Source organism: Equus asinus, chromosome 4 (genome assembly GCF_041296235.1).
Source record: "Equus asinus isolate D_3611 breed Donkey chromosome 4, EquAss-T2T_v2, whole genome shotgun sequence".
In the NCBI taxonomy this organism is placed as follows: Eukaryota; Metazoa; Chordata; class Mammalia; order Perissodactyla; family Equidae; genus Equus; species Equus asinus.
Genome location: NC_091793.1, coordinates 17,368,363 through 17,392,529, shown reverse-complemented (window position 1 = coordinate 17,392,529; position 24,167 = coordinate 17,368,363). Strand labels below are relative to the sequence as shown.

General features: G+C 54.8%; 2 protein-coding genes across 4 annotated transcripts in view; one reads left to right on the top strand and one right to left on the bottom strand.

Moving 5' to 3' along the window:
* Nucleotides 1–5,434, top strand: part of ARHGAP8 (Rho GTPase activating protein 8) — a 60,027-nt gene extending 54,593 nt beyond the window's left edge. Inside the window, 5 exon segments of the mRNA XM_044778046.2 lie at nucleotides 576–653; nucleotides 1,449–1,577; nucleotides 2,627–2,730; nucleotides 5,028–5,231; nucleotides 5,233–5,434. Of these exon segments, the coding sequence (XP_044633981.2) occupies nucleotides 576–653; nucleotides 1,449–1,577; nucleotides 2,627–2,730; nucleotides 5,028–5,231; nucleotides 5,233–5,328 (611 nt within the window). The 3' untranslated portion in view covers nucleotides 5,329–5,434.
* Nucleotides 5,435–18,830: 13,396 nt separating this feature from the next.
* The window catches only part of PHF21B (PHD finger protein 21B), a 102,479-nt gene continuing 97,142 nt past the window's right edge, over nucleotides 18,831–24,167 (bottom strand). For all 3 annotated transcript variants that reach the window (XM_070506746.1, XM_070506747.1, XM_070506748.1), the window contains 3 exons: nucleotides 22,650–22,725; nucleotides 22,212–22,315; nucleotides 18,831–20,986 (listed from right to left, as the gene is read on the bottom strand). In XM_070506746.1, the coding sequence (XP_070362847.1) occupies nucleotides 20,768–20,986; nucleotides 22,212–22,315; nucleotides 22,650–22,725 (399 nt within the window). In that variant the 3' untranslated portion in view covers nucleotides 18,831–20,767. The remainder of the gene's footprint in view (nucleotides 20,987–22,211; nucleotides 22,316–22,649; nucleotides 22,726–24,167) is intronic.

The window sequence follows — 24,167 nt, the reverse complement described above, 5'->3', positions numbered from 1 at the left end:
CAGCAGAGCACTGACTATGCACTTGTGAGGCGGGTGACTGGATTTTTAAATTTTAGTTAATGAAATTTAAATCTCCCCGTGCAACTAATGGCTGTTGTATCGGATGGGTCAGCTCTAGACCCTCGCGGGAAGAAAGGAAGGTGGCACAGTTGGAGGTGCCAGGCACGTGCCGGGCATTGTTCCGTCCATCTTCTCTGCAGTTCAGAGGCAGGGGCTCTGCAGATCAGGCAGCTGAGCTCAGAGAGGCTAAATGCTTTCTCCGAGGTCACACAGCTGGACAGGGCAGAGTTGGACGGACCCTGGCTCTGTCTGACTTTGGTGTGGGTCTCTTCCAGTCCCCTTTCCTGGAGGCACAGAGGTGGGCACCCGGGGGGATTGGGGCATATGGAGAGGGTTTGACTTGAGAGGAATAAATACAGGTGGGGGGTAGTGGACAGTGGGGGCAAACAAGCCAGGCTGGAGGGCGTTCCCTGTCAGGCCCAGGGGAGTGATGCACGGGTAGGGGGCGTCACAGAACGTTCTGGAAGCCCGACATGCTAGGGCCTGTGAGGTGTCCGGAGGCTCTCTTCCTGCAGGGCTCCGCACCGAGGGCCTGTTCCGGAGGTCGGCCAGTGTCCAGACCGTCCGCGAGGTCCAACGGCTCTACAACCAAGGTGAGTCGGCTCCCAGAGCCCCCCATCCTGCGCCTCCCACCCGGCCGCCCGCACAGCCCCCTGGAGCCTCAGCGCCCCAGCACCCTAGGCCGTGTGGCTCCCTCGCCCCATCAACCCCCAGAATAGGCCAGGGCCAGGGCAGCGGCCCAGGTGAGTCCCGTGTGCAGACCGCCAGCCTGCGGGGCAGCTGGCCGCACGAGGCTGTTTGGCTGTTAGGGTCTCCGCTCGGACCAGTTGGACGGGCGGGTTGAAATGGAGGGGGGCGTTCCCTGGAGTCCCCATGAGGGACTGGCTGGCTCCTCCAGCCCGCTTAGCCCGGCTTCCTCAACCGCCCGTGTGTAAACCTGTGGGTCAGGAGGCGTGTGTCAGAGCCGAGCATGCTGCAATGACCTTAATAAAGCTGTTAAGTCGCTGCTTTGGAAGTGTCCCCTCTACTCCCAGACACCCACGTCATTCCCACGGTCGTGCATTCACTTGTCAAGCGAGAGGGCCGGCCCCTCTCGCCCTGTGCTCCAGGGCCTGACCTCAGGGTGCTCACTTCCGAGGCAGGACCAGGCCACCCCACAGAGAAACCAGTGGCATGCCCCAGCCTCTGCCGGGCGCCCCAGAGAGGCAGAGGAGGGTGGGGGGCCAGCGCCCCCATTTCCAGGAGAAGACAGTCCCGCCCCAGCCCCGTGGCTCCAGCACGAGGCTCTCCTCTCAGCACGTTTAAAGCCAGTTTGTGTCTGAGCCCATTTGGAAGCAGGAATCCCAGGCCCGGGGTCAGAACTCAGACGGACGATGCTCTGTGTCCAGGGAAGCCCGTGGACTTTGACGACTACGGGGACATCCACATCCCTGCCGCCATCCTGAAGACGTTCCTGCGGGAGCTGCCGCAGCCGCTGCTGACCTTCGAGGCCTACGAGCAGATCCTGGGCATCACCAGTATGTCCCTACCCCCGGGGCGCAGCCGAGGCCCGGCTGGGCCGGGGCGCCCGCCTCCTGCCGTTTCCATCTGGCACTGCCAGCCGGGAGAGGGGGCTGCGCCCACCTGGACCCCCGCCCGCCTCAGCCTGGCCACCACTGTCGTCCCTGAAAAGCACAGTGTCTCAGAGGCAAAGCTTAGTCTGTGGCCTTTTTGCACCAGGGAGTGGGGCTGTCGGGGGGCAGACAGAGGGTTTTTTAAAATGATGGAAACAGCACAAGCACATAGTAAAAAAGAGACTACAGTGCAGGAGGCTCTGTGACGACAGGGGAGTCACCCACCAACGCCTGCGGACCCTCGCCCGTGCCGACCCTGGCGGTGGTCTGTGTGGGGTCTGCTGTTCTTCCCAGGAATGTTCCTCACATGCTCTTCCCGGCCTCGGGGTTTCGACCTTGTTCTTCCCCTGTCCCGTGCACATCCGCTCATCCTTTTTGACAGCCGCATAGTATTCCACCGGCTGCCTTGTTTCAAGGGTAACGTTTGGGGCTATTTCCTGTTTTGTTTTGCTCCCTGCTTGTTTTAAGACTCAGCTGGTTCTCCGGTTCCAGGTGTTGAGACCACTGTGTCACCGGGGGCTCAGGACTCTGGGTTGCCAGAGTTAGCAATAAAAAATACAGGACACCCGGTTCAACTTGAATTTCAGATAAGCAATGAATCCTCTTTCAGTATAAGTCCTTTCCAAATATTGCCTGGGACGTGTCTATACTGAAAGTATTGGCTGTTTATCTGAAATTCAGGTTTAACTGGTGTCCTCTGTTTCATCTGGCACCCCACCCAGGGGCCACGTGCGTCTCCTTGAGCTGATGCAGAGGCCCCTGCGGGAACATTCTGGAGGAAATGGGCTTCCCGGTGGCCCATGGTGTCCATGGGGAAGGAAACTACTGCTGGGACACCGTCCGATGTGTGGCGGGGAGGCCCGGAGCGCCGCTCGGAGCCGAGCATGTCTAGTCGAGTCGGTCACGTGTGTGAGTCCTCCCGGGAGGACTCAGGAAGGACTTGTGCGTTGCAGGCGTGGAGAGCAGCCTGCGGGTGACCCGCTGCCGCCAGATTCTGCAGAGCCTTCCGGAACACAACTATGCCGTCCTCAGCTACCTCATTGGCTTCCTGCACGAGGTGAGTGGGCAGAGCAGGGCCGCGGAGGGCAGCCCACTCCGGGCCGGGCCGGACCTCACAGACCAGGGTCTGGGTCACTCTCCCTCGGCCTTGGAACCCCATTATCTGGTCCTTTGCCCAAGGCCTGGCCAGGCCACGACTCTGCTGAGGAGCCCTCCTGGCTGCCAGGTGGGGTCAACCGTGGCCGCCCCTGCCCCTCCCGCATCCAGGGGCTGCCCTCGGTTAGTGCCCATGACCTTCTTTATCAGCTGTCTCTGCTCCCACAGCATCTCCTGCACAGGCTAAGTCCCAGAGGGCACTGAGCCTGACACACAGTAGGTGCTCACTGCCTGACACACATAGGCGCTCGCTGCCAGTTTGTGGACTGAACAGGCCATTCCTGTGAAAGGAACACATCACCAGGTCCATGGGTGTCCTGGGGCTGCTGTAACAGAGCACCACAAACTGGGGGCCTCAAACACTCAAAAGTCATTCTCTCAGTCTGGAGGCCAGCAGTCCAGAGCCGCGGCTCGAGAGGAGGACCCTCCCTGCCTCTTCCAGCTCCTGGTGGCCCCAGACCTTCCTCGGCTTGGGGCTGCGTCACTCGCGTCTCCGTCTCCACGTGCCCTGCTCCTCTGTGGGTCTGTGTCTCCCTATCGTCTCTCTTATAGGACCTCACTGTAGGATTTAGGGCCCTCCCACAGGCAGATCTCATCTTGAGGTCCTGAACTTGATTATATGTGCTAAGGCCTTTTTCCAAATAAGGTCACAGTCATGGTTCCAGTGTCTGACCTCTTGTGGGGCCCCATTCAACACCTCCACCGGGAGAAGGAATGGCTGGTGAGGAGCACCTCTCATGGCTCCGGGCTCGGCGCCCCTCCTGGGGAGGGAGCAGCAGCTGTGAGGTCAACGGGACAACAGGGTCAACAAACCCAAATGGGTCTCCCCTCACCTCCAGACCACGGTCCTCCCTCATATAACCGTTTTGGGGTCGCCTCCCCTCTCCTGGCCCTTTGCAGGTGGAATGTGGGGTGCCATGTGGATGAGGTCTGGCTGGGGGGCTCCTGGCCTTGGGCGCAGCCCCCGAGCTTCTAATCTCCCACCGTGGGGCCACACCCTGGGGTCTTCAGGGGCCCGCACAGGAACCCTGCTCCACGGCAAGTGGCCTGAGGACATGACCAGTGGGCAGGGAGAGGACCTCCAGGCAGAGCCAGTGTCACGTGCACGTGTCCGTCAGATAATGCCACCTCTTGGTTTTAAAATAAACTCTCCTTTTCCCTCCCTGTCACCTGATTCAATTTCTCAGAGGTCAAGACTGCAAGCTGTGCTGCTGGCTCTCCTCCTTTCTTTTCCTTTTTCTTGAGCTGGGGACCGGCTGTTTCCTGGCCTCCTCTGCGGCACCAACGTTACCATGTCGGGGGGCTCGGCGCTGCCGAGTGTTGGCCCCGCAGCCTTCGGGGCCTCAGCGGGCCTGCCAGCTGGTGCACAGCACAGGGGGCTTGGGGGCCAGTGGTGGTGGTGACCAGGGGTGGCCCAGCTGTCTCACCGAGGCAGGCGTGGGCGTGTCTGGTCATCCTCACTGGCTCTAATGGGGGGGCCCGCCATGCCCCCCTCTAGTTCTCTGCTCTCCTGACATGGTCCCTGCTTCTGATTCTGAGAGGTCCCTGGGGCCCGGGAGGTGAGGAGAAGAGACCAGACCTGGCTCAGATGGGCCCCCGTGGCCCCGTGACACTCACTGGCCATGTGGCCTTGGACAAGTCTCCTGCACCTTCTGGCCTCAGTTTCCTTGTCTGTGAAGCGGGGGTGCTGTATCCCTCTTCCTGGGGTGCTGTAGGTGCTGGTCGAGAAGGATGGGGAGCCCCTCGGGGAGGCAAGCTCCTCACACCCTCTCGTCAGCCCTCCAGCCTCCCCCGTGTGCTTTGTGGTCTTGACGGTCCTGACTCACCGGCCGGAGTGCGGAGGTCAGAGCGGTCATCTGGTTGGGGGGGGCGTCACTAAGCACGTGGCTGGGCGACGCCAAAGGCCATGCTCGTACTTGCTGTGCCAGAGTGCCCCCCCGCCCCCAGGGGGCTCCCGGGTCCCCTGGAGTGTGGAGGAGATCCAGATCCCAGATCATCGGGGGTCGGCGCGGAGGCACCCTCGAGTCATCGAGGCCGAGTGCTTCCTTTGACAGACGGGGAACGGAGACCCAGAGCAGGAGGGGCTGCACGAGGTGACGGCCCTGGCCGGTGGCTTTCTGGCCGGTGGCTTCCAGCCCAGGGCTCTTCCCACTGGGAACCCACAGTCACCCCCATGGTCTCCTGTGTGTCCTTCTCCAGGTGTCCCAGGAGAGCATCTTTAACAAAATGAACAGCTCCAGGCTGGCCTGTGTCTTCGGGCTGAACCTGATCTGGCCGTCCCAGGGCGCGTCCTCCTTCAGTGCCCTCGTGCCGCTGAACCTGTTCACCGAGCTGCTGATCGAGTATTACGGGCAGGTCTTCAGTGCCCGGGAGGCGCGCGGGGCGCTGGGCGCCGGCTCGGCTGAGGCCGGTGAGCGGGGCGGCCCCTTGGCTGGAGGCTGCGCCGGAGACGGACGCGCCGCAGGCCCCACTGCACCCGCCGTGCCTCCGCGTCCCCTGACGGAGGCCAGGAGACCCCTCTAGTGCTGGGCGTGCCACACTGAAGTCTGTCCGTCTGTGCCTCCTGTGCTTTTTGTACACTTGCCATTAAATGAACTTCTCGTGAACTTTGGGCGGAACTTCCGTGGTTCTGGTTCTTTGGCCCTTGTCCGTTGTTCCTGAGCTGCGGGCCAAGATCAGATGATGGATCTGTTAGGGTCATAACCCAGCGTGGCTCAGCTGACACGGGGCGCTTGTTGGCTCGGGCCTGGTGTCCGGGACCTGCGGCTGTTCATGCTGTGTGACGAACCCGGAACGTACAGCAGCGGCTGTTTGTTAGTGTCCGCGGGTCCGTCGGTCAGCGGGGCGGCCCTGGTCTCAGCTGGGCCCGCCCACGTGTCCGGGCTGACTGGAGGTCCGCGGGGGCACTCGGTTCTCCTGCGGGTCGCATGTCCCTCTAATAGGCTGAACGGGGACGTTCCCACGACGGAGACGGAGATGGAGGTGCCAGCTGAAGTGTGCACAGTTTTGGGCTGGTGTGCGTGTGCTTGTGCCCCGTTGGTCAGAGCCACTCTCACAGCCAAGGCCGGGTCACAGCGGGAGGGCTCTGCGACGTCATTTGGCAAAGGGTGTGACTGTGGGGCGGGTGGAGAGTTGGGGCCCTAAAGCAGTCAGCCTGCCCGAGGGCTCCAGGACGTGTGTGGCCCTGTGGTCTCAGGCGGGCCGACCCGCAGTGTTGCAAGACGGGCCCCGTGTTTCCAGCTTCAAGCACAGCGAGTAAGGATGAGAAGTCGTGGTTCCACGTTCTGCAGAAAGCCCACAGATGCGCCCAGATTGGCCGAGCTTAGGGTGTAGGCCCACCCTGGACCAGTCGCAGTGGCCAGGGCCTGCGCTGCCTGGCTTGGGTCAGTCATGTGCCCCTGGGGCTGGGTGAAGCCCCACCCAGGCCTGGCAGTGAGGGAGGGGTGGCGCCCCAGGTGTGTTGGTTTGCTGGGGCCGCATAACAAATACTGGACTCGGGCCTTAAACAGCAGGCGTTTACGTCACATGGTTCTGGAGCAGCAAGTTGGAGATGGGGCGCCAGCACCGTCGGCTTCTGGTGAGGACCCTCTTCCTGGCTTGCGGATGGCCCGCTTCTTGCTCTGTCCTCACGTGGTTAGGGGGTGGGGCAGAGAGCTCTCTGGAGTCTCTTCTTGTAAGGACACTGACCCTGTGGGATCAGGGCCCCAGCCTAGTGACCTCATTTAGCCTTAATTACCTCCATAGAGGCCCCTTTCCAAGTACAGCCACTCTGGGGGTTCAGGACCTCGCCATATGGATTTGGGGGGCACGGGCATTTAGTCCAGGACACCACACTCATAAGGCCCTAATAACGGGCCTCATGCACCCTCCGCAGGTTCCCGTGTGTCAGACGCCGTGCCAAGCTCCCCAGGCCTTGCTCAGGGGGGAGGGGAGCAAAGGACAAGAGTCCACTGCAGGAGCCCGCCGGCCTCTCCGTGCCTGGCATGGGGCGCTTACACCCAACTGGGCAGTGACCCCGGGTGCCCGTGTGGACCCTTGGGGCCGCCCGGGGCTCCTCCCTGGACTTGGAGGGCATGGGCGCCCTGCTCACCTCCTCGCTTCTCGTCTCCCCATGATTGGGCCCACTCCCTGATCTGCTTGTGTGCGGACTTGTGCCCTGTCTTTGAAGGAGGGTGTGCGACCGCTTACCCATCTTCCAGGCCTGTCAGTGAACAGACGGCACCTCGCCCCGAGGACCGTCCCCCGAGAGCAGGAGGCTGTTCTGCGTCCTTCTCTGATGCAGATTCTCCTGTGTCCGGGTCATAGCACAGCGTCCCTGAGTCCTGGCCGTTCGGGTGGTAAGGACACTGATCCTATTGAAGTTTCTGGAGCAGAGGAGCTGGCGCTGGGGCCCAGGTGCTGGGGTGGGAGCCCCCGCTGCTGACTGCACACGCCCTCCCTAGGAGAGGAGGGCTTGGCGGCGTCAGGGTGGACGTGGTGGGGGCCGAGCTGGGTCCCTCCTGCGGGGTCAGTGGACAATGAACAAGGGTCGATGTGGGGCCACAGGCTGGCGAGGGGACAACTGCCCCCTCCGCTGGGTCCCTGCTGTGGGCCCGGGGTGGTGCCGACTGACCTGCCCCGCCTGCCGCGTAAGCCTCATGCAGCCCGCTGGGGAGGCCTTCTCGGTTGGGCCATGCAGGGGCTTCAGTGACACCCCTCGTCCCCGCCAGAGCTCAGAACATCCAGAGAGAGGCAGACTCCGGAGGCCCACGGAGAGAGGTCAAAATGTCCCCCTGGAGCGGACCACAGACAGCCTCAGATCTGTGGCTGAGGGCGTCTGCTGACTGTCGCTCTGACTGAGCCAGACTCCCCGCCTGGTCCCTGGCCCCCGGCAAGGTCGGGGCTGGAATTCACGAGTCTTGCAGGCAGCTGGCTCCTGGGGATGCAGCTGGCCATGCTCGGCTCCCTCTCCCAGATGCTCCAGTCAGAATATTCCTCCTCTTCCCGAGGGAGGGGGTGTGGGGGTCGGGGGAGCGGCCGGAGTCTTCATCCTGCCTGATGACGTTTCTCTTCTCTGAAGTTCTCATTCCTGGTCTACACACCCCCACCTGGACGCCCAGAGAAGTAAAGGAACTTGTCAGAGTCACACAGCTGGTTACTGGCGGAGCTGGGGTGAGCCCTGCGCATCCCTCTGCTCCTCTGCCTTTGTTCAGGAAGCTGCGGGGGCCAAGGGGGCCACCTGGGCCCCGGTCCTCCCACCTTTGCAGTGGGGAGACTCACGCTGTGCGCTGCCCTCCAGCTCTGAGCACGCCGCCCGGAAGCCAGGAGGCTGAGCTTCATCGGCTCCACCCCAGTCGGAGCGTGTGCAGCCTCCACGCGCCTGTTCCCATCTGAACAGAGTTGAACAACCCACCGTGGACGTCATCTGTCTGCCGCCGCACAGTAGAACATTTCCTGGTTGTACAGGAACCGTCCAGATCTTTGAGTTTAGCGCAGGTTTTGGTCCCCTAGATGGCCGTCCACGCTCCTCGACTCTGTCCGGCTCCCCGGGCACACCTCTTCGGCAACTGCAATTGCCCTGAGCAGAGGACATCGGTTGCAAGGGCCCCTGGAGCTCGCAGACGTTGGACCCTGGGCAGCCTTCCGCTGGGGTGCCCTTCAAGAGGCTCACCCCAGGCCAGCCTCACAGAGCTGGACGGCCATGGCCTCCTCACTGCCCCAGGGCTCCAGCCCCCCGCCCTGGGCATTGCAGGGGCTGTCAGGGCCTGCTGATCTGAGCGGAGTCTTCTGGACTCTTCACCTGTCTCCTCCCAGCTCCTCCTGCCTCACGGTCCCTTTCCTCGTCTCCGCATCACCCTCTCTCCCCAGTTCTTGTTTTCCTCCCCACTCCGTCACCATTCCTCCTTATCTGTCTCTTCTGTTCCTTCCTGCTCTTTCTCCAGTTAACCTGGACCAGAACGAGTGTCTTGTGCAGCTTGAAAAGCAATTATTGGTTCATTTCTTTCCTGCTCCAAAGCCTTTTTCTTTTGTTTTTTTCATTCTTGTTTCTTTTTTTAAAAAATGCAACCCTCCATCTCTGACTAACCCCAGCAGGCACAGGGAGCCCAGACCAGGGGGCTCCGTTTAGAGCCCGAGGCAAACCTGCCACTGGTCCCCCCCCCCCACCCCAGCCACGGCCTCTGAGAAGGCCACCTGGCCTCTGCCCCCGCCGGGGAAGGTGTCTTGTACTCACACAATTCAGAACAACCCTAAAACGGCCTCGGAGATCTGTTGCCAGGGCAAAAAAAGAAAAAAAACCTGAGCAAGAAATGACAGCCCCCTCAAGAGCACACCACTGTGAACACCAGAATTAACGACGACGCTACATCAGCCCTCATGCATTATGTAGCGAGGTTTACAGCGTGACGCACGCTTCTGGAATAGATGTTTCAAATTTTCTGGCTCCGAGAGGTGGCCCCGAGATGCTCTCCTGTGGGCCTTTGGTAACAGACCCCCTTTCACAACCGGTAATCGTGGAATCCTGGCTTCAGCACAGCGGGACCTGCTCACCCTCCCTCGTATCAAAGCACGATTTCCTGATTGCCTCCCCAGCAAGAGAAAGCGATTACGGTAATATTAACGTGTTGGAAGCACACGTGGCGCATTTCAGCTTAAAACAATGAAATGTGATGCGGAAATGAGGACTCCGGGGTGTCTCTGTTGACAGGACGTGTGGAATAAATTGTGCAAACATTCGCTTCTGCAGAAATGACAGAGGTTTTAAGTGACTGCAGAGATTTGCGGGCTGCCCAGAACTTGTCGCTGACATCTACGGTGAGTTACTGAGTCCTGTCCACAACACAAAAGTCAGAAGCAAAGCACATGGTCGGTCTACTCCGGAGAGAGCCATCGCTGGGGGAGCAGGGCTGGGCACCCCGCTTCTGGTACCAGCTCAGAGTGACAGCTGTGCGGCTGTAGGCAGTCATTTCGCCCGGCTGGGAGAGGTCAGAGTCAGAAGGCTCAGCTTAGGTTTCTGGCGTCCGTGGTGGGTGTGTGATCCGGGTAAGTTTCTCGAGCTTCTCTCATCTGTATAACGGGAAAGGCAGTGTCCACTTGGCAATTCCACGTGCTTTGTGCCAGCCGCTGCCAGTCACAGTTATAGAGGTGAGCAGGGTGCTTAAGAGTTTTCAGAGCTACAGGACACAGGAAGGTGCGGGAGGGAGACGGGAGACAGAGCAGAGAGTCACGGGCACCTCCCGGTTTCCTGGCTTGAGATATGTGGGCAACTGAGGGTCATGCCCTCCTCTGAGATGGGGGGGTCGGGAGAGGACAAGGTCTGCTGTTGGTTTGATAACAAAAAGCATTACTGTTTTGTTATAAGAACAGTAACTGCTGGTGGGGAAAAAAAATTCAGTGACTGAAAATATCACTTAAAATTGAATTGTCCATTTAAAAAAAAGTATTTTGTGAAAGCATTTTTTGTGTGTGAATTGCTATGTTTTTCTTAACAGTTTCTCTCTTGAGTTTTCCGCCTTCTCTACGCCCAGCTAACACATTCTCCTTGGAGATTATGTGGCACTTTCCACAAAGTTTCTGGGTTCTTTGTCAAAGATTGCATGTGTTTACAGTTGGGAACTTAGAATAATGCATACATTGGTTGATTTGGGGAAGCTGCGGGCTTATTTTCAAAGAAAAAAAATTTTAAAAGAAAGTGAAAATCACGTTTACGCCCATAGATGACCATCGTTAATATTTTGAATGGGCGCTTCCGTGTGATGTTGGCAAGCTGGTGAAGTTAACACTGATCCAGCAATTGTCCATCTAGGGGAATAACCCCAAAGGTAGGTACAAGGGCATCATGTGCTGGTGTCGTCAGAGGAAATAATCAGATGCAGCCTGCGTGTCCATCAGCAGAAGAAATAGCAGATGAATTGGAGTTACATCCGTATGATTGAATAGTGTCCTGCAGTTAAAATGAATAAACTGGGTCCACATGTTTCAACATGGATTGATCTCAAAATATTACACTGAGAAGGAAAAACAGTGCAGAATGATACTGTTTCATTACTTTTAAAAAGTTTTTAAAAGTTTTCAATGTTTTGAAACTCCTCAGTCCTGTACCTTGTTCATGAATTAAGCAGTATTATTCTTTTTGAACAATATATGTAGAAAAAAAATTTTAAGTGAATAGAAGGGAGACATGCCAAATTCCTCCTAGAGAAGAGGGACAAGAGGGTCCTTAACTACTTTGGTAGTGTTTTATGTCTGTAAGAAAGGTACTTAAGTGTTCTGCTTCCCATACAGCTTAAGAAATCCTACAGGACTGGATCTTCCCATGGACAACATCAATGAGCTCTGGACAAAATACGAAAGAACAAAAATAAACAAAAACTTCAGCAGTGACCTGAAGGCACTGGATCATGAACAAGGACAGATTCTGGAGGGAAGTCCACACTGGAAAAGGGCATGGCACAGGATGCGCTCCCTTTATGTGGCTTTTGACCTGAACCAGGCCAAAGCCGGCACTTCTGCTGGAGTGGCCATGTCTTCAACAGAAAGTCACAGGCCTTTTGGCTTGAAGAACAGAGGACAGAGTTTGGGACAACTACAGGCTCTAGAAAGTGGGAATTCCAGGGAATTCTAGACAGGAGAAAGCCATAGAGGAAAGCCAAATTCTGTGCATAAACTCTGCCCAAAGTTGTGCCTGGTCTCTGAGCCACACACATGTGGGACAGACACCAACTATGATAAAAGAGCTGAACTGGTTTGAGCTACCCATAGACAGAGTTTGCAACCTGTCTATCCAAGTTAAACACCTGCTAAAGAAGAAAACCAACACCAACACTCTTCAGAGGAATATAACAGAACATAAGACCTCTACAACACAATAGTCACAATGTCCAAGAGGCAATTAAAAATTATTTATCACTTGAAGAACCAGGAAAATGTAACCCACTGTGAAACAATCAACAGACAACAAACTTCAAATGATGTAGATGTTGGAAATGACAGTCAAGGATGTTAAAGTAGCTATTACAGGCATCCTCAAATATATAAAGAAAAATATGCTTATGATAAATGGAAAGATAGGAAACCAAATAAGAAATAAAAACAGAAATCATAAAAAACACAGAAGAATTCTGGAAAAGCAAAAGACAATATCTGAAATTAAAAAAAAAACCCAAACTGGCTGTGTTTAGTAAGAGAATGGAAATGACAGGGAAGAATCAGTGACCTTGAAGCCAGACCAACAGAAATGACCCAATCTGAAGAACAAAGAATGAAAGGATTGAAAAAGTCTGAGTCTCAGAGACCTGTGGGGCAATATCAAAATATCTTACATACACATAACCGGAGCTCCAGAAGTGGTGGAGAGAGAGAACAGGACAAAAAATATTTGAAAATTAATGACCCAAAATATCCCAAATTTGGTGAAAGACATAAATTTTCAGATTTAATAATCTCAGCAAACCCCACGCTGGATAAAATATGAAGGAAACTACACCTAGGGACACTATTCTGAAACTTCTGGGAACCACAGGTAAAGAGAAAATGCTGAAACCCTGCAGAGAAAAATGAAACGCTCCACACAATAGACCAACAACTGAAGTCAGCTGACTTGTCTGCCGGAACTATGAAGGCTGAAAGACGGTGGAATGTTATCTTCCATCAATAAAGGGACAAGAAAGCAAAGTGCCCAAAGGAGGGCAAAGTGTTGAAACAGAATCCTGTATCAACCAAAAATACTCTTCAAGAGTGAATGCTAAATAAAAGCTTTTTTTTTAAGTAAAAGAAAACTGAAGAATTTTTTCACCAGCAGATCTGCACTACAAAAAAATGCCAAAGGAATTTCTTCAAGGTGGTGGGAACTGACGATTGAAACTTGGATATTTAGGAGGTAATGAAGAACACTGAAAATGGTAAGTATCTGAATTATATAAAGGAGTACTTTTTCCTCTTCTAAAGAAATAAGCAAGGGGTCTGGCCCCATGGTGTAGTGGTTAAGCTTGGCGCGCTCTGCCTTGGCAGCCCAGGTTCACAGGTTTGGATCCCAGGTGCAGACATACGCCACTCGTCAGCCATGCTGTGGTGGTGACCCACATATAAAGTGGAGGAAGATTGATACAGATGTTACCTCAGGGCTAATCTTCCTTGAGCAAAAAAAAAAAATAGGAAGATTAGCAACAGATGTTAGCTCAGGGTTAATCTTCCTCAGCAAAAAAAAAAGAAAAAGAAAAAAATAAGCAGAGCTGTTTAAAGAAAAAAATTATAATATTGTCTTATAGAGTATAATATATGTAGATGTAATGAATATGACAATGATAGCATGAAGTACAATGTAAGGGGACTTCTGTGGTTTCAGGTTTTCTACCTGTGACATGCAGTGGTATGATAGTTATCCTAAGTAAACGGAAAAGGAAAGGATGTATATTATGATTCCTAGAACAACTACTAAAAAATAATGCAATGAGATAGAGCTTAAAAAATAGATGCAGTAAAAGTTAATTCTGAAAAATATTTTAAAAATCTAAAATAAGGCAAGAAAGCGATAAATAAGAGAACAAAAAACCAGAGGAAGCAAACAGGAAAAAATAATAAGGTGGTAAACCTAAATCCAACTGTAATTGTCTCTGATGTTGATGCACCAAACTCTACAGTTAAGAGGCAGATATTGTCAAAGGATATAGAAGCAGGACATGACCATGTGCACTTTACGTACAAAGATGGGGCACAGGTGAGCGGATGCAAAAATGTGTGCCACACACACAGGAAGCAGCAGAAGTCGAGGTGTCCGCATGAATCACAGATAAAATCGTCTTTGAGACGAAGAGTGTCGCTAGGCCTGGATGGCCTTTTTGTAATGATAAAACGGTCAGTTTATTTAGAAGACGTAGCCATCATAAATGGGAATGCGTCCAATAATAGAACTTTAAATACATGAAGAAAAAAAAGGCTGTGGCAGATTTAAGGGATAAACAGACGTTCCCATGATCGTAGTTGGAGATTTTAGGCTCCTACAGCAGCAACTGAAAGAACAACCAGACGAAGAGTTGGTGAAGTCACAGGTAATCGGAACGGCACTACCAACCACCTTGACCTAATTAACCTTTACCAAGTGCCACACCCGGCAGCAGGGGAATACGTGTTCTTTGCAAGCGCGCATGATACTGTCACCAATGTAGACCAGATTCTGGGGCGTCAAACAAAGCCCAATAAATTTAGAAGAATTGAAATCACATGAAGACTACCATGAAATCAAATTGGCAATAAAGATCATATCTAGGAAAAACCTAAATATATGAAAATGTTTTAAAAAAAGAAAGAAAAAGGGGCCATACTACTAAATAATCCATGTATCAGAGAAGAAATCATAATGGAAGGGAGGAAATAATTTGAGGTGAACACTAATGCAAAATGTCACCATTTGGGACACAGAGTTAAAGTAGTACCTGGATGCTTAGGTTAGAAATAAATAAAAATAGAAAAGAACAGTCTAAATCAATGACTAATGTTCCACCTTAAGAAACGAGAGATATATTTGACTCCACCCTCTGGCCACAGCTGATGGTCCAGGGGTGAGCTCCTCACCCTACTGGGCCAGTCTGGTATATTGACATAGATATAGATACATACACATATACATATATGTATAGGTATAGATATAGAGCCAAGTAAATGCAAATCAGTAGAAGGAAGGAAATAATAAAGAACAGAAATAAACAACAAAAAACAGACAAGAATAGAGAAAATTAACAAAGTCAAAAGTTAGTTCTTTGAAAAGATAAATAAAATTCATCATCCCCTTGCTAGACATATTAAAATAAAAGAAACCACAAACTAAGAATGAAAAAACAGGGGCCAACCCCGTGGCCGAGTGGTTAAGTTCTCATGCTCCGCTTCAGTGGCCCAGGGTTTTATGGGCTCGGATCCTGGGCACAGACATAGCATCACTCATCAAGCCACACTGAGGTGGCCTCCCACACAGCACAAGCAGAAGGACCTACAACTAGAATATACAACTATGTACTGGGGGGCGGTGGGGAGAAGAAGAAGGGAAAAAATAGAACGAGAAAACAATGGTCGCTTTAGAGTCTGCAGATAGTAAAATGATAATTTAAAATACTATAAACAATTTTATGCCAAAAATTCGTTGTAGAGATGAAAGATTCCTTGAATAATTCAAATTAATTGAAACCGACACAAATGAAATATAATATCTGAATAGCCCTGTATATTAAGTACATTAAAATTTTTAAATAAAAATAACTTCCCACGAATAAAACTCCTGGCCCAGAGAGCTTCACTGGTGAATTCTGAAAAAGATAAAGATGCTCTTTCAAAATGTAGAGAACACTTTCCAGCTTGCTTAATACCACAGTCTGACAAAGACATTGCAAAGAAAAATATCTATAGATCAATATCCCTCATTAAACATAAAGATAAAAATACTTAGCAAATATTAGCAAGCCAAATAAAGGAATATAAAGGGGTGTGACACAATGACCAAGTGGAGTTTATCCAGGAATTCTAGGTTGGCTGAATATTTGGAAATTAATATAACTCACTGTATTTACAGAATAAAGAAGAAAACCCACATGGTTTTACAGTAGATGTAGTATAAACATTTGACAAAATTTAGTAACCACTGATAATTTTTTTTAAATGTAAGCAAACTAAAATAGAAGAGAACGAACTTCCTCTGTCTACTAAATAACGTACGAAATGGTCAATTTATTGGAACTTCCTCCCTACAATTAGAAACAAGACAGAAGGACTTAGTCTCACCACTTCCATTCAAATTATATTGACGGTCCTGGCTATTGCAATAAGGCAAGAAAAACAATAGACACAAAGATCGGAAAGAGAGGAGTAAAACGGTCTCCATTTGCGGCACTGTCCTGCGAGCCGTGGGGATTCTGAGAGATGGGATTGGGGGCCAAGCAGAGTTCAGTTTAAGAAGCACCCCACCCCCACCGTGGGACAGGCTCTCTGGGCTGTCGGAGTGGGGAGGGGCAGAATGGGGTCAGTAGTGCTCACCTAGCCCATGCTCCCTTATCTGTCCCCTCAGGCCTCTGTGGAGTCACCCAGGGGCTGGGTCACCATCTGCAGCCCCAGAACGGAGAGGTGGCCAGGTCAGGAGTGTGAGTGCACGTGGCTTGGTGGGGTGGCCTCCAGCCATCCATTGGTGCCCCGCAGGGTGACCAGTGTCCAGTAGCAGAGTGGTGGGGAGTGCCGGCATGGGGCCACAGCCAGGGTTGAAGTCACCTGCCAGCTGTGTGACCTGGGCATGTCACTCTAGGTCCTTGTGCTTCGGTTCCCCTGTGAGGGGCTGTGACATGCGAGGGCAGCTCTGAGGAAGGAGCCAGGTGGGGTGGGCACAGAGTAGATCGTTGGGGAACAGGCTAGTCAGGGGGTGACATGGTGGGCTCTCCCACCTCCGGGCTGTGTAGGGGTGGACAAGGCACATGGGGCCTTCTGAAGGTGTCTGTTGAATTGTGGGTGAATTGTGAAAGGTGGGTTGAATTGTGTCCTCTCTAAAGGTGCTGAAGTCCTGGCCCCCAGCATTGTGAAGGTGACCTTATTGGAAATAGGATGACTCAGTTCAAATGAGGTCATTAGGGTGGCCCTAATCCGGTATGACCGTGTGCTTATGAGAAGGGGAAATTTGGACATGGACAGGCACACAGAGAGAAGGCCGCGTGCAGATGGAGGCAGATCGAGGTGATGTGTCTAAGGGCAGGGAGGGCCGAGGATCACCACAAACCGTGCACAGAGGGGAATGATGAGAAGACACGACCACGTACACGGAACGCCCAAGGCGGGCTGGGAGGAGCCCTGGAACAGACTGCGCCACAGCCGCAGCAGGAACCGGCCCTGCTCACACCGCCATCTCCGACTTCCAGCCTCCAGGACTGGGAGCAAATACCTTTCTGTTGCTTAAGCCCTGTGGTCTGTGGGACTTTGTTACGGCAGCCCCCAGAAACTAAGACAGGGTCCCAGTGGGCAGAGCCCTCCGGGAGGGGCCCTTCCAACCCTGAACTTGGCCTGGGAGGCTCCGTGGAGCTACAACGGAGGCGCTGCTCTCCAGGGCTGGGTCAGATGGAACTGGGGAAAGAGGAGGTGTTAGAGGGACCGTTGTCCCAACCCAGGGGCTGTCCCGGTGCACGGATGCAGGGTCACCTGACGCTGGTGGGGTGCGTGAAGCTGCAGGAGGCAGACCACACACTTTGGGGCCCCGTTCTAGTGGCAGAGTGGTCCTGTGGAGGGAACTCTCATTCCTGGGGTGGAGGATGGATGGTGAGGGGTCTGTCTTTGGAGGGAATTCCTGCCCCGTTCCAGGAGCTGGAGGGCGCCCATGCTGCCCCCAGGCCCTGCCGCTCGGTGGGAGTGAGGCGGCTGTGCTGGACCCCCATGGGATTCCAGGACAAGGACGGGGCGGAGTGCACAACTGCAGGGTCTCTGGCGGTTTCATCACCTCCCCCATCTCGGCTCTCATCCTCCTGCTCGCCCCTCCAGCCTCCCCGGGCCGAGCAGACCTGCCGGCTGCCCTGGCGGAAGCAAACCCCCAGGGTGGGGCCCTGAGCCAGGACGGAGGCAGCCCCGAGGCCCCGCAGCTGTGTCTCGGGAAAGGCTCCTTCTTTCATTCGAGAATATGGACTGAGCTCCTCCTCACTGAGTTCTAGACGCTGAGACTTGGTGAGTGAGACTGACCCACCTGCCTGCCTTAGTGAAGCAGACGAAACCGTAAAAAGGTGAACCGTGGTAGGCTGTGAACGTTGAGGACTCCAACAGAGCAGGGAAAGAGGACATGCTGTCTTCGTGAGGGTGGCTGGGGACAGCTGCCCTGAGAGGGGACTGTGGTCAAGTCCCCAGGCAGGTAGAAGAGCCAGTTAGGGAGAGAGCTTGGGAAGAGCATGCTGGGTGAGGCCACAGCATGTGCAAAGGCCCTGGGGTGGTGGCATGCCTAGTGCATTCCAGGCAGAGCAAGGAGGCCATGTGGCTGGAACAGAGCAATGAAAATGAAGAGGAGCAGGCTGGGAGGCAGAAGGGGACGGCGTGCAGTGCCTGGGGCCTTGGAGGACTTGACCTTCGCCAACCAAGATGGGGAGTGCCAGCAGGGTTCTAACAGAGGTGCTGTCAGCCTGGTGCTGTGGGATAGGGAGGAGACCGTGTCAAGGGGGTGGCTGCAGTAACCCGTGTGAGATGATGGGCTGTGGCCAGATGATGCTGGTGGGGGTGACACATAGCCGCATCCTGCTCATATTCTGAGGGCGTAGCTGACAGCTTTGCCGATGACCAGGTGTGGAGGGCGAGGAATCGGGGTGAAATCCAGTGGGGCCGGCCTTAGGCGGTCGGGTGTCAGCAGCTGGAGTCCATGGCAGAGGTCCAGGATGGAGGCAAAAGCAGGGAGCCACCAGCATAGAGTCAGAAAGCCAGGAGGCTGGATGGGGCCAGCTGAGGAATCCAGGAGAGGAGAGGTCGGAGCACAGACCTGGGCCCTCCACATTCAGCAGCTGCACGGAAGAGAGGCTAGAGGGGTCAGACCATGTGACCCTGGGCCAACTGGGGCTCAGGACTCCCGCTGGGTGGGCACACCTCTCAGTCCTCCCACAGCTGGGTGGTCTCCTCACCCAGCTGGGCCGACCAGAGGCCTCTGCGCAGAGTCTGGAGCCAGGACGCAGGGGCCTGGCCTCCCAGTCTGGCTGCTCCCTTGAAAGGCCACGGCCTGAGCCCCGGGGTGCTTGTGGGACTTGTGAGCCATGCTGCCCGGGAAGCAGAAAAAGCAAGTGATGGTGATACTTAGGGAGAAGAAGACAGGAGCTGGGAGCCGTGGGGACTCCGCCCTCGGGCTCTGCAGCACGCCTTGGGGGTTTCTGTTAGTCGTGACCACCAATCCTGGCCCTAACAGGGCCACCTGCCACCTGCCACCTGCCGGGGGAGGGGGCGGGACCCCGATTTCCAGCCTCTGCGATTCCCACCTCCCTGCCCCTCGTGCCCCCAGGGGCCTCTCTGTGGAAGGCAAAGAAACAAAAACCACGGGGCTTTGAAATCATCGACCGAGTTTAATGCGTCGTACAGAAGGAAAACTACATTGGCATATTTAAGACAAACACTTTTTCTCTATCCTCACTATCCACTGGACGGTCTTCCTTGGTCTGAAAAACTAATTCTCAAGACACGTCGGCTGCTACCCCTCCCGGGTCCAAGCTTTCGTAACCTCCCATGACATTTTTAAAAAATTTAATTCAATCCATCCAAGAAGAAAAACCAAAAAGGAACCTGAAGACATTTACATCGCGAGCCACGCAGCAATGCAAACTTAGCATCTAGAGTAACCAATATATATGATGTGTGTCCCACAGTTCACTCTGTTCATCAATAAAAGAATATAAAAATCTTGTTCAACCCAGTGTTAAGTGTATTAAAATAGATCTGTATTGTACAGCACAGTTTCTCCCGGAGTCGTGAAAATGACAGGAGGGACCGTGGCAGTCTCGGGGATTCTGGCCAGCCTCCTTGCTCTGCACCTGTCTGCGTGCGTGTGCGCGTGCGTGTCTGGGGCCGCGTGCGCACACGTACAAGTGTATTCAATGCAATTCGGCACCATGTGATATGCTGGGGGTGGGAGCCCCGCGGCTCCCGGATCTCAGCCAGTTGTGCTAAGTCCCTGGGGACTGGAGAAGCCGGGGGTGTCACGCGCAGACGTAGCTCACCCCGAGACGCAGGGGCCCTTTAAGACAGCGTGCAACCCTCAGCTCTCACCCGCTCAAGGACACGGCAAAGAGAGGGTCTCTCGGGTCTCAGGTCTCCGAAGGCCAGACCCTCCTGAGGCCACCACCGTCTCTTCCCCCCCTGCCCCTCCCCCACACTTCTTATAAAAACGCTCTGGGTCTCTCCAGCGTGGCGCCCCCCCCCCCCAGGGGTTTCCCCTTCGTCCCCTGCAGCAGAGACTCCTGTCAGCAGAAAAAGAAGTCGGCAAGGGTCCCCCTTCACATTAAATATCTCACAATAAAAACGCCATACAAAAATGGAAAGTTATTTTTTGGCATAGTGTCTGTTCTGGCAAGAAAAGAGGCATGGAATACTTTATCGGCTCTTCGAAAGGAGAAAAGAAAAGGCTTCAGTCGTCGTAAGTTGAACGATTCAACCCAAAATAGAAAACCTGCCAGGTGCCCCTCCCCGCCGCCTGGCTGCAGCTCCGTCTTGCCCGAAAAGTCCATGAGAAAAATACATCGATAGCAAAGTGAGTCCAAGAGATCCGAGGGAGGGAGGAGGCGCCGGCGGCGAGGGCGCTCCGAAGACGTCGTGGCGGGCAAGCAGGTGAGCACGGCGGTGTCCCCTCGGGACGCACGTCCACAGGGGTTCTTTCAAGTCAAACAGCTGTGAATCTGAACGCTAATAATACTGACAGACGGACCCGGATTCTGGAAGGCGCCGGGGGTGCCGGGCCCGGGGTGGGCCCCTGCGAGGGAGGGGCTTGGAGTCCTAGCTAGATTTGCTACCCACGTCTGTCCCACCTACCCTACTACTCAGCTATGTCTGCGTGTCCTCGGCTCCCGCCCGCAGGACCCCGGGAGGTGCTGCCCTCAGCGGGGGCTGGGGCTGCACAGCCTCCGGGCCCCTCCACAGCCTCTGCCTCCCTCCCTCCCACCAGCCTGGGGGCAGCACGAGGCCACAGGGACAGCTGGGCCCAGGAGCGGAGGCCTGGGCAGTCCCACCACGGTGGGGGCTACTGTGTGCGTCACCCGGCTTCTGGGTGTCCCGACTAAGGGTGAAGGACGTAGGACTCCATCCCCACCGGGTCCCGGCTCCAGGACGGTCACCCAGCTCCTTCTCCCTTCTTTCCTCTGTCTCCCTCTGTCTGGTTTGACTTTTGTCTGAAATTCAGAGTGTTTATGAATTAAGGCTGACAGAACCCTCAGGTCTCGTGAGCAGGGTCCCAGTAACTTTCCGTGGGTGTGAAGACGGGTCCCTCGGGGTCAGTTGTGCCCCTGAGGGTGCTGGAGGGCAGAGTGCATGGCAGCTGCTGAGGGCTTGGTCCAGGGCCCCGCCAGCAGCGGGGCGGGGCTGGTGGTCGTCATGGTGACCTGGAGCATCTGCTCGCCCTGTATCCGTCTCAGGAGGGACCGCAGGCGGTCCAAGGAGGACTGGGTGCCCCTCTGCCGGGCCAGCAGGCTCGTCTTAAGCTCCAGGCATTTCTGTTCAGGGAAGAGGGGTCAGAGGGAAGGCTCCAAGTTCAACCATGCAGGCGTCCTGGGGCAGACACCCCCTCGGCCCCCTCTCCCAAGGCCCCTCCCTTCCACCGCAGAGGCTCACAAGACACCAGGGAGAGGGTCTCACAAAAACCAGGTGGCAGCAAGAAATGGCAGCCAGCCCCACAGGAGAAGTTTGTTTTAGAATTGATGGCTAGAAATGATGTGCTCGTGAGCGTGGGAACACGCTCCCTCGTGGTGGTGACGTCACCTAGTGAGCACACCTCTCTCTCCTGCTGGGGGAAGTGCAGGGCCCATTCTGGCTCAACCACAGCAGCTGCGGAAGACCTTCAGACGGCCGGGCAGCCTTCTGCTGTCTCCCTGCCTGCTGTCCTCCTGGCTTTCGCCAGCGTCCGTATATATCACGGCGATACAGTGATCCAGTCAGGACTGAGGCCTCGAGTCAGAGTTGAAGTTATTTGCTGCTCGGGCAAGTAACGTAAGCTTCCTGAAACTGTATCCAAAACTCTAACACAGGAATAACCACAGAGCCTCTTCCTGCGGTTATTGAGAGAATGAAATGAGATACTGCACTCAGAGAGTTTACCAGGGTCTGCCACTGCTGTTACCATCATTCTCACCATCGCCACCGTCACCATGATCATCATCACCATCTCCATCATCACCACCACAACCACCATCTCCATCATCACCATCATCACCACCACCACCATCATCACCACCACCACCACCATCCCTGTCACCATCATTATCGTCATCACCACCACCACCACCATTGCTGTCACCATTATCACCATCATCACCACCACCACCATCACCATCATCACCACCACCACCACCATCACCATTGCTATCACCACCACCACCATCACCATCATCACCATCATCACCGCCACCACCATCACCATTGTCTTGTTTATCACCACCCTACAGAGGAGGAACCATTATGTTCACTTCGCACCAGAGGAAACTGAGGTTCCGAGACAGTCAGGGCCTTGCCACAGTCGCAGGGATGGAGAGGAGCAGAGCCGGATGCTCAACGGCTTGAAACTATTTGTCAAAGGAGTCACAGAGCTGCAATCTCCACCTCTGGACTCGCTGGGTGATGCTGGCCTCTGTCCTCTCCTGGGGCCTCGGTAACGGACGTGAGGCTGTGGATTTACATCTTGTGGCTCTAAGGGCAGCACCCTGTCCCCCTCCGCCCACGTACCTTCACCGCCGAGGCCAGGCGCCGGTCCCGCTCCTCCAGCTGCTGGTGCTCGCTCTGCAGCTCACTGCCTCTCTGCAGCAGCTTCTGCTTCTCCTCTTCTTTGACTGGGGAAGAGAAGGCCAGGCCCCCAGGAAGGGCAGCTGAGCAGGGCTGGGTCAGGGGCGAGCAGGAGAGGCGGAAAGAATCCGAGGTCTATGCCTACAGGCCATTCTGGCCGTGTCCTCCTGCAGGACAGTGGCCATGGCTGGATGCAGAAGGACTGGAAATGCCACCCCCACACAGGAACTGCCCTGCACACGGGACCACTCCTAGGGCCCCTGTTTTCAGTGCTCTGCCCTGGAACAGCCTCCGATGGGCGCTGAGTGAATCCAGAGGCCTGGGGGCAGGGTTGGAGAAAGGAGAGTAGGTGCCCTTTCCCACCCCCCAGGGATGTCTTACCTGTTTTGTGGGTGACGTAGGAGTGCACAATGGCCAGCATCCCAGTCCAGGGCACACCTTCATCTTTCTTTAAGGCCTGGAGAGCAGATGGGGAAATGAGCAACTGCACAGGCCGGGCCCCGCCATGCCCTGGCCGTGTCATGCTGGGAAGGCAGGCCCCTCGGTGCAGGTGGCTCAGCTGTGACCCGGGCCCAGGGCCACACCTGCCTCATGGTCTGGCTCTTAGCGGCTGCTCAGTAAGGACAGCAGCTCCGTGAGAGCAGGAACGTGCTGGTGGCTCGGGCCCCTAACAGCGCCTGGCAGGGAGCAGCTCACATTCTTCCTGAATGAATGAACTATCACTGTCTTCTTCCCAGCCCTGGACCCGAGAGCAGCCCAGGCAAGGCAGGGACAAATCGGGGACCCAGGGAGGCCCCGCCATCATGCTGAAGTGGGGGAACAGAATCTTGTCCCTCTCCACATTCCCTCAAAGAGCTGTGACCCCAGGCAGTCACAGTGCAGGGGCTGGCGGCCCCCACTGGGCACAGCCCCACAGCAGCACGTGCCCACCGTACCCCCCCCCCTTCTTAGAGCCCCACAAAGCCAGGATGACAGGAGCTCATGAGAGGTAGTGTTTTTTGAAATAAAGAGGGTTCCCCTATGATTTTATAAGTAATACCTTCTGTAGAAAAGCATACTTTAAAAAACCCACCACTGCTTCCCACCCGCCAGCCACACACATCAGCACCTGGAAGAATCTTCTCCCAGGTTTTTCAGTCTGCACACAGTTTTTCTCAGAGAGCTGGTGAGCAAACTGTGCAGCAGCTGTGAGATCCGTTTGTTCTGCTGACGAAGTTTCGCCCTGAACTGACATCTGTGCCAGTCCTCCTCTATTTTGTATGTGGGACACCACAGCATGGCCACTGCCAAGTGGTGTAGGTCTGCACCCGGGAACTGAACCCGGGCCACCAAAGTGGAGTAGGCTGAACTTAATAACCACTAGCCCACGGGGCCAGCCCAAGATCTGTTTTTTATTTTTATTTTAAAATTTTTTTTTGAGGAACCTTAGCCCTGAGCTAACTATTGCCAAACCTCCTCTCTTTGCTGAGGAAGACTGGCCCTGAGCTAACATCCGTGCCCATCTTCCTCTGCTTTATACGTGGGACGCCTACCACAGCATGGCTTTGCCAAGCAGTGCCATGTCCACACTCAGGATCTGAACCGGCGAACCCCGGGCCACCGAGAAGCGGAACGTGAGCACTTAACCGCTGCGCCACCGGGCCGGCCCCTGGCACTCTTTTTGCAGTTTGCCTTGCTGGTCCAGCTCTGCCTGGAGTCTGGGACTGGAGTCAGAGGTGAAGCCACTAAGTCAGACACGGGCAGAGGGACCTCTGCTCAGTCCACACCAGTGGTCCTCAACCAGCGATGCCTGAGATGGCCGTGATGGGGGTGCTGTTGGCATCTAGTGGGTAGAATCCTGCAGTGCACAGGGCAGCCCCCACAACGCATTATCCTGCCCCAAACGCCGACCATGCCGAG